This window comes from Amaranthus tricolor, chromosome 2, assembly GCF_026212465.1.
Source record: "Amaranthus tricolor cultivar Red isolate AtriRed21 chromosome 2, ASM2621246v1, whole genome shotgun sequence".
In the NCBI taxonomy this organism is placed as follows: domain Eukaryota; kingdom Viridiplantae; phylum Streptophyta; class Magnoliopsida; order Caryophyllales; family Amaranthaceae; genus Amaranthus; species Amaranthus tricolor.
This window is the reverse complement of record NC_080048.1, coordinates 38,194,584-38,205,879: the sequence shown is the minus strand read 5'-3', so window position 1 is coordinate 38,205,879 and position 11,296 is coordinate 38,194,584. Positions and strand designations below refer to the sequence as shown.

At 33.4% G+C, this 11,296-nt stretch overlaps 1 protein-coding gene across 17 annotated transcripts; it reads left to right on the top strand.

Annotated features, from left to right (window-relative positions):
• Nucleotides 1-2,114: 2,114 nt before the first annotated feature.
• LOC130805858 (protein NUCLEAR FUSION DEFECTIVE 6, mitochondrial-like) lies at nucleotides 2,115-9,537 on the top strand. 17 transcript variants are annotated; one of them, XM_057670659.1, is made up of 5 exons: nucleotides 2,115-2,358; nucleotides 2,481-2,602; nucleotides 5,296-5,377; nucleotides 8,174-8,222; nucleotides 8,737-9,537. In XM_057670659.1, exons 1-3 carry the CDS (start codon nucleotides 2,213-2,215, stop codon nucleotides 5,313-5,315), a joined length of 288 nt encoding a protein of 95 aa, XP_057526642.1. In that variant the 5' UTR covers nucleotides 2,115-2,212; the 3' UTR covers nucleotides 5,316-5,377; nucleotides 8,174-8,222; nucleotides 8,737-9,537. The 17 variants fall into 17 exon arrangements, with proteins under 17 accessions (XP_057526642.1, XP_057526643.1, XP_057526646.1 ...); XM_057670660.1 differs by lacking the exons at nucleotides 8,174-8,222; nucleotides 8,737-9,537 and adding exons at nucleotides 5,770-5,818; nucleotides 7,686-8,063; XM_057670663.1 differs by lacking the exon at nucleotides 5,296-5,377 and adding an exon at nucleotides 5,770-5,818 and having other exon boundaries at nucleotides 2,116-2,358.
• The last annotated feature ends 1,759 nt before the right edge of the window (nucleotides 9,538-11,296 follow it).

Genomic DNA, 11,296 nt, shown 5'->3' with positions numbered 1-11,296 from the left:
TTTATAAACATCTTAATTTTCGTGTCAAAAACAAATGGAACTAAATAGCGGACATATACCCACAAACCTAATGTTGTACAAATTCTCAAAGCACAATACTTCCTTCGTTTCATTTTGGGTCTTACTCCGAAATATTCGATATACAGAAATTTGAATATATTTCTCATACATATTTATTAGTTAAAATGAATTTATATGTAATTTTATTAAATTTATCTCGACATATAAAATGTTAATATATGTTTCTAATAACTTTTTATCAAGCGTATATATTAGATATTGAACACAAAATATATGGTCTAGCTCATGGCCCATACAACATGTGAGCTCCATTCGGTTTACTCGCCATTGTTTGAGTCTTGAGAATGGTCACCACAATGCGACATGATCCATTATAGTACTTAGTCTTCCATGACACATTACACCAGGCACATGGCCTACTCTACATTACTCATAGCGATATGATATGACACTATCAAAATCAAAACCAAATTCATAAATCATTCAAAAATTAATAAACTACTTTTATTTTTGGCAACACCTTTAAATAAATATTGTATGTATATCCGACTTTGATAAAACCATAGTCAGATTTGGATCACCAATTAACCATCCAATTCATAAATTGGTTTGGCAAGTGACTCAATGGTGTATTACAAATTACAACCATAACGATGGTAATGACTTAATCCTAAAAAAAGAGATCTAATCATGAATTACAATAGAAAAAATCACAACCACCTTTTGTAATTACCTAAACTAAGCCTTTTGCTATACCCCAAGTCCCCAAGAAATCACAAGGAAAAATGGAAGAAAAATGAAGCATTCACATGGGGAGTAAATATTTTATTATATAGACATGATTAGATTGAGTGTAAATATTAAAAAAGTAAAATAAAAGTTAAAGTAAGAATCTGATAAAAAATTAAAGTAATGAAACATGGATAAAATAGCAATTAGTTCCCTCATTATCTTTTTTATTAATCTTTTTTTTATTTTACTCCCATTCTATCTATTTTACAATTATTTCAATTACTTCATTTGCATTTCTACTAATATTTATTCCATTAGTTTGATTTTTTTTACTCCCTTAAATATTTACACTCAATCAACTAAGCACATAATAGAGTAAATATTTGTGATATACAGAAAAATAAAAGTCAAACTAAAAAAAATGATTATTGAAGTAGAAAGTTAACAAGAATATGGTTGTTGTCAAAGGTAAATTATAGAAGCAGTAGTAAAGTGATGGGAAAAAAAATGGAATAATTGTCCTATTATTTTGGGTAAATGTTAACCTTAGTTGGATGATGAGAAAACATTTGCTCCTTCTTTTTCAAAATAAGGTTGATCATCTTTACTTTTCTTTATTTCCTCATATTATTATATTCTTTTTAAATTCTCGGTTACTCACCTTCATTCGTATAGTTTGATTTTTATTCACCCATAAAGACCTTAATACAAGCATGTTAGATTGTTAGAGTATACGATATTCAAAATCAGTTGGATTGAATCGTACGATCATAAAATCATTAGTTTGAATAATTTTTATGGATTTCTTTGTATGTCAAATTTTATGTAAACCACACAACATGTTTAAATAAAAATATAATTCTCAATTATTTTTGTCAATAGATTAAAAATATACAAATTTGATATAAGTAGGCATTGTAAATATGAGGTGGACAAATATGGAGTGAGTTGATAGAATATGGGAAATGTGGCGGGTGGGTGGATATGAGGCGGGTAATACCACATACCCATCAGCGCACACCTATTCACTATCGTGGTTGTAGGACTTTTTATATTCATATCCACCCACTAACCAGTAAATTTATACCATATCGCTCCAACTGGATTGAATGCAATGCAAAACACACGTATGATTTTACCCATTTTGTCATCCCTAAATTAAATGTGTTTATTTGAATTATCGAGTCAATTTTAAATTAGATGTTTAGAATCACTTTCAAATTGAATTTTAAACCCACATTAATTTTTAGATAATTATAAATTCATTTTAAAATCGAATTAAAATCAAATTTTAGTTACAAGTTTAAATAAATATGAAGTTACCGAGTCCATTTTGCCAAGACAACAGTATAAAATGCAAGGAACTTTTGCAATCACCTAACAGACTAGGGTTTAAGCAAAAACCTAAGGAAACATCCGTTATTCTGAGAAACAAGAAAAAGGAAGCAAAGAAAACAAAATGGCCAGCTATGGCGCCGCAAGATCCATATTCCGATCTACCATTGTTCGCAATGCAACCTCCAAATTTGCTTCTGCTACCAAACCTTCTGCTCGGTCTACCTTTCGGGCGCCTATCAATAACGCATTATCTCAACGCATCTTCAGGTAACTTTTGAAGTTCAATTACATTTCATTTGCATGGTTATCTTTATGATTTCATTACTTAATCGAATTTTGTAGATGCATTGAGATTATACTTGTATGCATTTATGGATTGTTTTCTGTAGGTGTCCCGTTGAATTGAGTGCTTGTTTGGAAACGATGCAGCCGTTCCATACTGCCACTGCTTCGGCGTTGATGACTTCCATGCTTTCTTTATCTAGGGGCAGTTATGGTTGGGTTCCTGATGGTACGTGATAGATTTAATTTCATTAAATTATGTGTAAGTATACTTTATGTTGTGGATTTCAATTATTTGATTTGAATTATGGATTTCGTTGCTAAGTAACGAATTGCTAATTTAGGGATTGGTTCGCGCATTGATGATGAGTGTTTGGTGGTAAATGCTAGCAGTAAGCTAGTTAGTAGCTCTCATATTTTTCCGTCTGTAGTAATTGGTGATAGATGAGTGTTGTTTATTGTATTGTCTAGAGTGAGTGGTGTAAATGTTTTCAAATTTGACATTATTTGGCTAGGTTTGCGAGTGAGATGGATTCAAGGGTCTTGTTTGTTTGACTTTTGGGAGGAAATACACTGCCTTTTGGCAGTATCAATCACTTTAAATGCACTGTTGGATTGAACTAGTACAGAAGTGCAAAGTGCAAACCTATAAGGATCACTCTCCTGAATAAAAGTATTATGGGTTTATATTTTCTTTTGGCTCTTCTAATGTCTTTTGAACGTCAGAATAACTTTGGCACTTGTCTGGTGCATGATACATATCTTCCTTTTAAATTGGGATTTGTATAGTATATGACAAATTGAAATGTCTCTGTACTATCCAAGTGCAGATTGAGGGGATGTTGCATATGTCAGTTCTTTTCCTTGAATGAACAGATATAATGCATCTATCAGTTTTTGATAAGCTTCCTAATGGTTTTGATTTTTTTTTCATGAATTAGGTATCTAGCCCACATTTTTGAGCCCCTTGATGCCTTTTCCTTGCTTTGGACCTTCTGTTAAGTAAGTGTTCACCAATTAATGAATATGTGTTGAGAATTAAATGGGAAATTATATAAGCTTGAATGTCCTCTTTTTAACTTCTAGATTTGTTATGATCTCTGAAGGATGGTTCATATGCATCTGCTCTGTTCTTCGATTCACCCTCATACATCCTTTTAAATTTTTTTTATTCTCGCTTATCTCAGTAGTTCAATTCGTCCAATTTTCTCAGCTGATGAAAGCCTTCTGTTCATCCCTATTCTTGCTTTCTTGGTTTTCCTCAAAATCATTCAGCTAATTTATCTTTTGTGCTTCTCAGCGTAATCTAAGCCAGCAAAACCCTTTTTCCTTCTCTTTTGTAGGCTAAATCAAGACTAGATGAAGATACAGTTTACTGAAGCAAAGGGGCTGCCTACATTCTGTTATGTTCTCCAGCTAAAATAATGGCTTGTCTTTAAGCAGTTTAGGTGGTGCTCTAGATAAAAGAAAAATAAATAACGCATAAAATTCACCAATGAATTATTTGTATTTCTTTCCTCCCTTTATGTTCTTTTTGAAGGTTCTCTATTTGTCTGCTATTGCAAGAACCATTTTCCTTCTCCTGTTTAGAATCCACTGAAGTTCTCATTTTCTGTAAACTTGCTATCTCATATACTCATTCAAGCTTTATGTCAAGCCCAGTTGAACATTGACATGAGTGTTTTTTTAATAGTTCTGCTATTAGTTTCTTTAACCCTCCTTACTACTATCTATTGTAGGCTCGTAGCGGCTTTAGGACTACTTTACTTCTGAAGAATCTCCTAAGTGCTTCCTACAAAGTTTCAAATTTTCTTTTCAATTGGTCACATCATGGGAGATTTTTTCCATGAATTGATGCTGTCTGTTCGAACTTAACAAAGTTTCGAAGTCTATTCTCATAGCAGTTTAATGTAGCATATCATTGTTACTTAGCTTGTGATTTAGATATGTTTTAACCGTGTAAGAGGGGACCATTGTTGCTGTCTTCTGTGTTCCACTTGTTGTAGCTCTCTTTTGTGTTCCTCTTCTTGTAGCTGTCTTATGTGTTCCAGTTTTGCAGCTTTTATGCATTAATTTTCTTTTGGCACTTTGGTTGCTTTATCAGGGATGTGTTTGGTGGTAGATTTATGCAATAAAATGTGAGGTTTTGTTGGTTGAGATCATTATCTTGAAATGCTCTTTAATTGGACCTTTTTCATAACTTATGACACAAGGTTTCCTATTGTAGTTGTTATTATAGCTATAAGCCTATTACGCGTCACTTTGAAATAGGTTTGAGTGTAATGTTTGGCTACAATCATGTATTTTACATGCAATGGCTCAAAAATTTCAACGCGCGTGTGTGGGGGGCATCATTCATGAAGCATATTACTATATTACTTGATTACAATTTTTTTCCCAATTCAAAGACACTACTCTGTCCGACCTTGTCTAATACTTATCTATAATTAAAAAAATCAATTCCAGTGGCCATTTTACTTATATTCTATGCCTCCATTCATTGCTATCTATTTTTTATATGCTTTTACAAATCCCAATTCATAAAAGCAGTTTTTTCTGTGGTATTTTCACAGGGAAAAGAGTTTCATTTGTTTATTTATTTAAAACATGTTATCTTGCTAATATTTATATACTCTTATGTTCATAAATCTCCCACTAGACTTACAACCGACTTCTGTTCATTCAGTGATCATCTGCTCATGTATCAATTATCATTCTTGTATTTGTAAGCATTTTGAATGAGCATTCGTCTGTATCCATGCTTGTATTGTTTAGTTAGATAGTCTTCATTCTTGCAACATTGGCTTGAATCCTTTTAAAGAGTTTTGTCATGCTTATAAAATATTTCATCAGCTATTATTGTTACAAAGTAGATTTAAAATATTCATTGAGCAGGCTGACTGACTCTCCATGCTCAATCAGCTTGCAATGATGATGTGTAAAACCGATAGAGGATTCAAGCGTCTTGAACACAATCACCTTATAACCATGCTACTGCTGATATGTAAGATTTTTAAAACTGATCATATAGTTAGATATTCTGTCATCTACAATTCTTCAATCGTATGACACATGCACTTTTTGCTATTGTTTTTATCTTTGATGAAGTCATGTGCTCATTTTGTGGATAAAAGTGTGAATTGTGACTTGCTAGCTGCGACCATAGATGGTTGTAATTGTCTAATGTGATAAAGAATTGGATTTAAAATTTGAAGTTCGTTGTAGTCGCTCTAATGCTGCTTCATATTCTCCATTTTAGTGGAACAGTTTATTGTGGTTATGGTGTTGATCGTCCTTCATATACTTACTATAATATTATGAGAATGATGGGAATTATTTGATGTAACAATGATGACATGCAATTCTAATTCACCCATTCTATTTGAGATAATCCAGGTTCCTAGGCTTGCTGTTTTGTAAAGTGAATTTCAGCAATCATCTTAAAGTGAGTCGCTTTAATTATTTCTCTGGATTTAATTCTTTTTATTTTGATTTGTCGACAGTGACCGATTAAGTCTATACAATGCTATCAACTTATCGCGTCCCTCATCTCAATGGGGCCAATCATTTATAGTTTTTGTTTTAGGATTATAATGAACTATAGTAAAATGACTCATTAAATTATGTGCATTTCTTATTTATGTAAAGTTGTAGATGATGTTTGCTACCAGTAGTCAATCGGAAAAACCTCTTTGTTATTAATATCAAAGGTATGGTTCTGTATGTCCGACACTCGAACCCCACCCTAGGTGGGAGCTACATGATGGCATTGGGGTGTGGAATGTTGTTGTAATGCCATCGGCCTATCCTAGCCTTTGATGTCATCATCCTTGTGTTACGACAATGATGTCTATGAGCTGCGTCCTTTGCCATCTTGCTTCCTACATCAATTTACGTGTCTATTGCTTTCAGGCTCACGCCTTCCTCTGTCCATTGTTCTTCAAAAAATGAGTTGTGTACTCAACAGTGCTGCTTTTCTTTCATTATCTATTCTAGTCTTTAAATGCTTAAGGTGCTGATTACTGGTTGTATTCTGTAAACCTTCTTGCTATACAATTTTTTTTCTCTCCCTCCTCTCTTCTATTCAAGAGCATTCAACATATTTTGATCCAGTAGATAACCTAACATCGATTTTGAGAGGGATTAGTTCTCGATATATGCTGCTATTCAACACTTTTCCCCATCAATTTGACACCTTATTTTCCTAGGGCTTTAATCAATCACTTTTGACATTTGGTTTCCTATTGTAGTAGCTATTATTGTACATGTGATGGATAAAATTGTTTGACTTGTGACATTATTTGATGAAACATATTTGATATTCCTATAAACCTTAATTATAATTTTCCCCGATACAAACGCCAGTATGTTTGACCAATTTGTTCATATTTTGATTATTTTTTATCTGTGAACATATTCTGTTTCTCACATAATGTTTTTGTTCTTTCTCCATCTCGCTGTATGATATGTAGCTCTTTATGATGGTTTATCCAATTAAAATTTTCTCTTGGGTATGGATATTATAGCTATATTAGTGTGTTTAATGTTTTTCTTTCCACTTGAGGTGTATTAGCTAGGTAACATAACTTTTAAGGATGAAACATAGTAGTCAGGGAAGCATAGCTGTTAATGATATAGAAGGTTTAATTGAGACATGATACAATTATCTAGGTAAAGAAATCAAATTCAATATGCGAACTTAGTTTCTGTATAACAAATTGTAACATATAAGGCCTGTTACATTAACCAAAATAAATCAACGTCAGAGTTTGTTGTCGGTAACAAAGATACTACTCTATTCGGCGCTGTTTAATATAATCTACAGAAGAATTTAGCCCAATAGCCACCTGCATTTATTCTCAGCTTCCTTTCATTTCCATTTATTGTCATATGAATTTGCAAATCCCAATCCTTTATGTTATAATTGGAAGTCAAATATACAGTAATATCTTAAAGCAGTTTTTTTTATGCTTTCTTCATGGAAAGTTTTTTTTGAAACATACGTTCTTGCTTATATTTATATATTCTATTCCCATTAATCCCCCACAAGACAGTTTACAACCCACTTTTGTCCATTTAGTGATCATCTCCTAATGCATCATTTATCATTCTTGGTAAAATTTTGAATGAGCATTGATCTTTATCCCTGTTCTTATCGTTTGATTAGATTAGATAGTCTTCATTCTTGCAACATTGGGTTAAAACCTTTCAAGAGTTTCATCATGCTTGTATATATTATTTAGCTATTATTGTTACAAAGTAGATTTAACATAACCATTGAGCAAGCTGACTGAGTATCAATGTTCAATCAGCTGGCAATGATGATGGGTAAAACTGCTCAGAGAAATCGTCAGGAGTCTTGAACGCAATCACCTTATTACCATGCTACTGCTGATATGTCAGATGTTCGAAGCATTGCAGAGAATTCTAATTACTGGATATTTGATTGTTTAAGCTTAGGGACTTGATTATTTATTTAGTTATTATGTCATCCTCAATTTCTCACTCGTCAGACTTTTTGAGTTTTTGTTATAGATTTTACCCTAGTACATTTATGTGCTCATATTGTTGATAGAAGTATGAGTTACTTGCGACTTGCAATCATTGATGGATATACTTGTTCAGTGTGATAAAGAGATGGATTTGTATACTCTAATCTTAGTGGAACAGTTTATTGTGGTTTTGTTGTTGATCATGCTCCATATACCTAGTATAATATTATGTGACAATGATGCTAATTATCTGATGTAACTATGATGAAATGCAATCTAATTCATCCATTCTATTTGGGATGATCCAGGTGCATAAGCTTGCTGTTTTGTGAATTGAATTTCTGCAATCTCCTTAAAGTGAGTCTGTTTATGTATTTCTCTGGTTTTAATGTTATTACATTTTCATATCATCAGTGTCTGATTAATTCTATGCAATGGTATTATACCCATCGAGCTTATCATTATTCCAGTTGTAAGCTGTGCCAAGTAAATGTTGTCCATAAGCTGCATCCTTTGCCGTCTTGCTTCCTTTCCCAATTTACCTGTCTATTTCTTTTAGACTCGCACCTTCCTCTGTCCTTCATTCTTCAAAGAATGAGCTGTGTACTCAATCATACAAGTTTTCTTTTCATTATCTATTCTGGTCTTTATATGATTATGGTGCTGATTAGTGATTGTATCCTGTAAATCCTCTAGCTGTTAGAATTTTTTTCTCTTCCTGTTTCTCCTATACCAGAGCAACCAAATTTTGGTCTAATTCTTGATCCAGAACGAGCAGAGAACCTTATTTCTATTTAGATATGTAACAGTACGTTGCTAATAGATTCAACACTCTTCCCCATCTATTTGACACTTTCTTTTTTTTTTCTAGGGCTGTAAGCAATCACTTTTGAGCTGCTAAGGCCTGGGAGCGAGGTTTGCTGAGGAGATTAGCTTTACAATGTTCTTACCAATTTCGAGTTAGGATCTTTACTTGTTAGAATGGGAAATGATTGTGGTTGACCTTATTGTTTACCAGTGTTTTCTTGTTAAATTTGTTGCTATTTTGCAATATGGAGAACTTTAAACAGCTTACACCTTATCTATGTCTCTTCGCCTTAATGATGCGGCTGCTACATCCTTTGGCTTACTGATTCAGCCTCTTTTGTCTTGAATATCCGTGCCTGTTTTGCCTAGGAGTTTGATTCTCGCAAGTCGCAACCCTTTTTTCTCGTAGCACATGGGTGATGAGCGTGCTTCAATGATGGAAAAGTTCTCAATAAACCCAAGTTTTAGCATCCTTCTGAGATCAGATTCTTGCTGGTTTTGTTTCATTTTCATCATCTTCCCATTTCTTAACTAAAGGCAGGTAGAGACGTAGAGTAATCGTGCAGCCATTATTGGCTCTATTTTTTGGCCTTTGTAGCATTGAGGTTCGAGTCACAGCACTTATCATTGCAAATTAGTGCCCACATCCACATGCCTGTGGTGTGGAGTGGTTCTTTTTTGCCTTGTGCCTCCAATAATTTTGTTGTTGAGATGAGAGCTGTTCAAAATTGATCCGATTAATCAAAATTGAGTGCGACCGACCCAACCTAAAAATAACCCGTGTAAAACACTCTCACTTACAAGGAGTGATTCTAGTGTCTTAATATTTTTTTCCCTTTTCTCGTCAAATTGCAAAAGGAGTTATTCTAGTGTTTTGTTAGGAGTATATGCTTCTCTTAGTGTGAACATACATTCGTGATTATTTTTTCCCTTGGATGGAGCGAAACATGGCATGACCTACTCTTGAAATTGTACTTGCACAATTCGCAGCCTGGCACGACATTACTTGCCAATCACCATAGTAGGCCACGGGTGTGTTTTTGTCAACGTTTTGTGAGATCTGACCCCTATATGCTCATGTCGTGTCATGGATCATTTTTTTAAAGGTGGTTGACACAATATGATATGATCCATTATAAATGGTCCGCATCAACAAGGCTTACTAGGAATGTGGCCCATTTCCACTTGACATGCGATGACTCAAACACGACACTAATTTCATGTTTAGGTGGAGCCTTATTAGCCAAGAAGACCGAGATATACTTGACTTAGAAGGATTTATGCTGATTCTGTCTAAGCAAGTAGGAGACCTCACCCTGCTTTAGATTTGCTATGAGCCCACAAAAACTCATAAGAACTAGCTCGAGGAAGAAAAGTATTCGGATATATTCATCAACTAATTTTTAGTCTATTTTAGTTTAAATCAAACTAATAAGTTCAATTCGATTAATAACTACTTAATTTCATTATTCAAATTTCTATTATGTAGTGTTTGAAAATAAATATTTCATTTCAAATTATGGATTTCAATTATGAAATTTTATTTGAGAATGACAAGGTTTGGGTTGTCAACTTGTCATTTTCAAATTTTTAACTTTAACTACTTTAAAAACAATGGTGGAATTTAATTTAAATCTAAATTAAAATTTTTTTAATTAACAATAAATTTGAGCCAATTTTAAATTTTCAAATGAAATTGTCATTCCCAAACATGACATTAAGTTATTTATATGCGTACAAGAATCCAAGCAAAAAACATTATAAGTTCAATCCTATTCAAATAAAAAGAACAAGGCGTCAAACAAACAAGTAAAATGTAGAGTAATCAACAAAAGTTTAACAATTTGAATGTCACTCGCATTCTTAATCGTCCCCATCAATTTTCTTAGGGCAAAACTTGTATGAGACTGTCTTACCATGAAATAGGCCCATATAAAAAGTCTAAAGTTAAACTTACATCGCAGTTATCTAAATAAAAACGGTTGTTTTCATTTAATTTTAATTTAAATTACAAATTAAATCAACTCATATTAAGCTGTCTCACGATGAGACGCTCTTAATAAAGAACTTTTCGTTTTTATTAATAACCATACAAATGTATGCTGTTGCAAACACTTGCAGACAAAGAGAGAATAGGAATACTTTTCAGAGGTTAATATACAAAAGGGTACAATTAATAAAATCTGTAGCAATCATACTTCTATTTCTGCAATCCTCACAAGGGTTGAAACAAAAATTTGAGAGCTCACCATCTATGAGCATAAATCAGAGTTCAACATTCCCAATAGCACATCAGTATTACTGAAACACATAAAGGACCAATTTAGACATATACCTGCAGTTGATACAATCAGAAAGTTGCACAAAATTAAAATATACTACATTACGACGTAATCTCGAGTTAGGAGACTCCTTTGGCCATGCTCTCCTTTACGGGTATGAGTTGCCGCCGTCATTCCCTCCCATGACCCGGTCCATAGTTTTCTATGAGCGACCCGGTCCATAGTTTTCTATGAGCGAGATACACCGGGTAGGATGATGACGACGACGACTACATTACGACGTAACACGTAAGATGCCAAGCAGAAAAAATTGCAAATACTAAACGATACCAGAACAAGGGT

Excerpts from the sequence above, each read along its gene's own strand:
- LOC130805858 (XM_057670659.1), top strand. The coding sequence starts at position 2,213 with ATGGCCAGCTATGGCGCCGCAAGATCCATATTCCGATCTACCATTGTT. Across the intron at positions 2,359-2,480 it reads TTATCTCAACGCATCTTCAG|GTGTCCCGTTGAATTGAGTG; the intron begins GTAACTTTTGAA and ends TGTTTTCTGTAG. Across the intron at positions 2,603-5,295 it reads TTATGGTTGGGTTCCTGATG|CTTGCAATGATGATGTGTAA; the intron begins GTACGTGATAGA and ends ATGCTCAATCAG.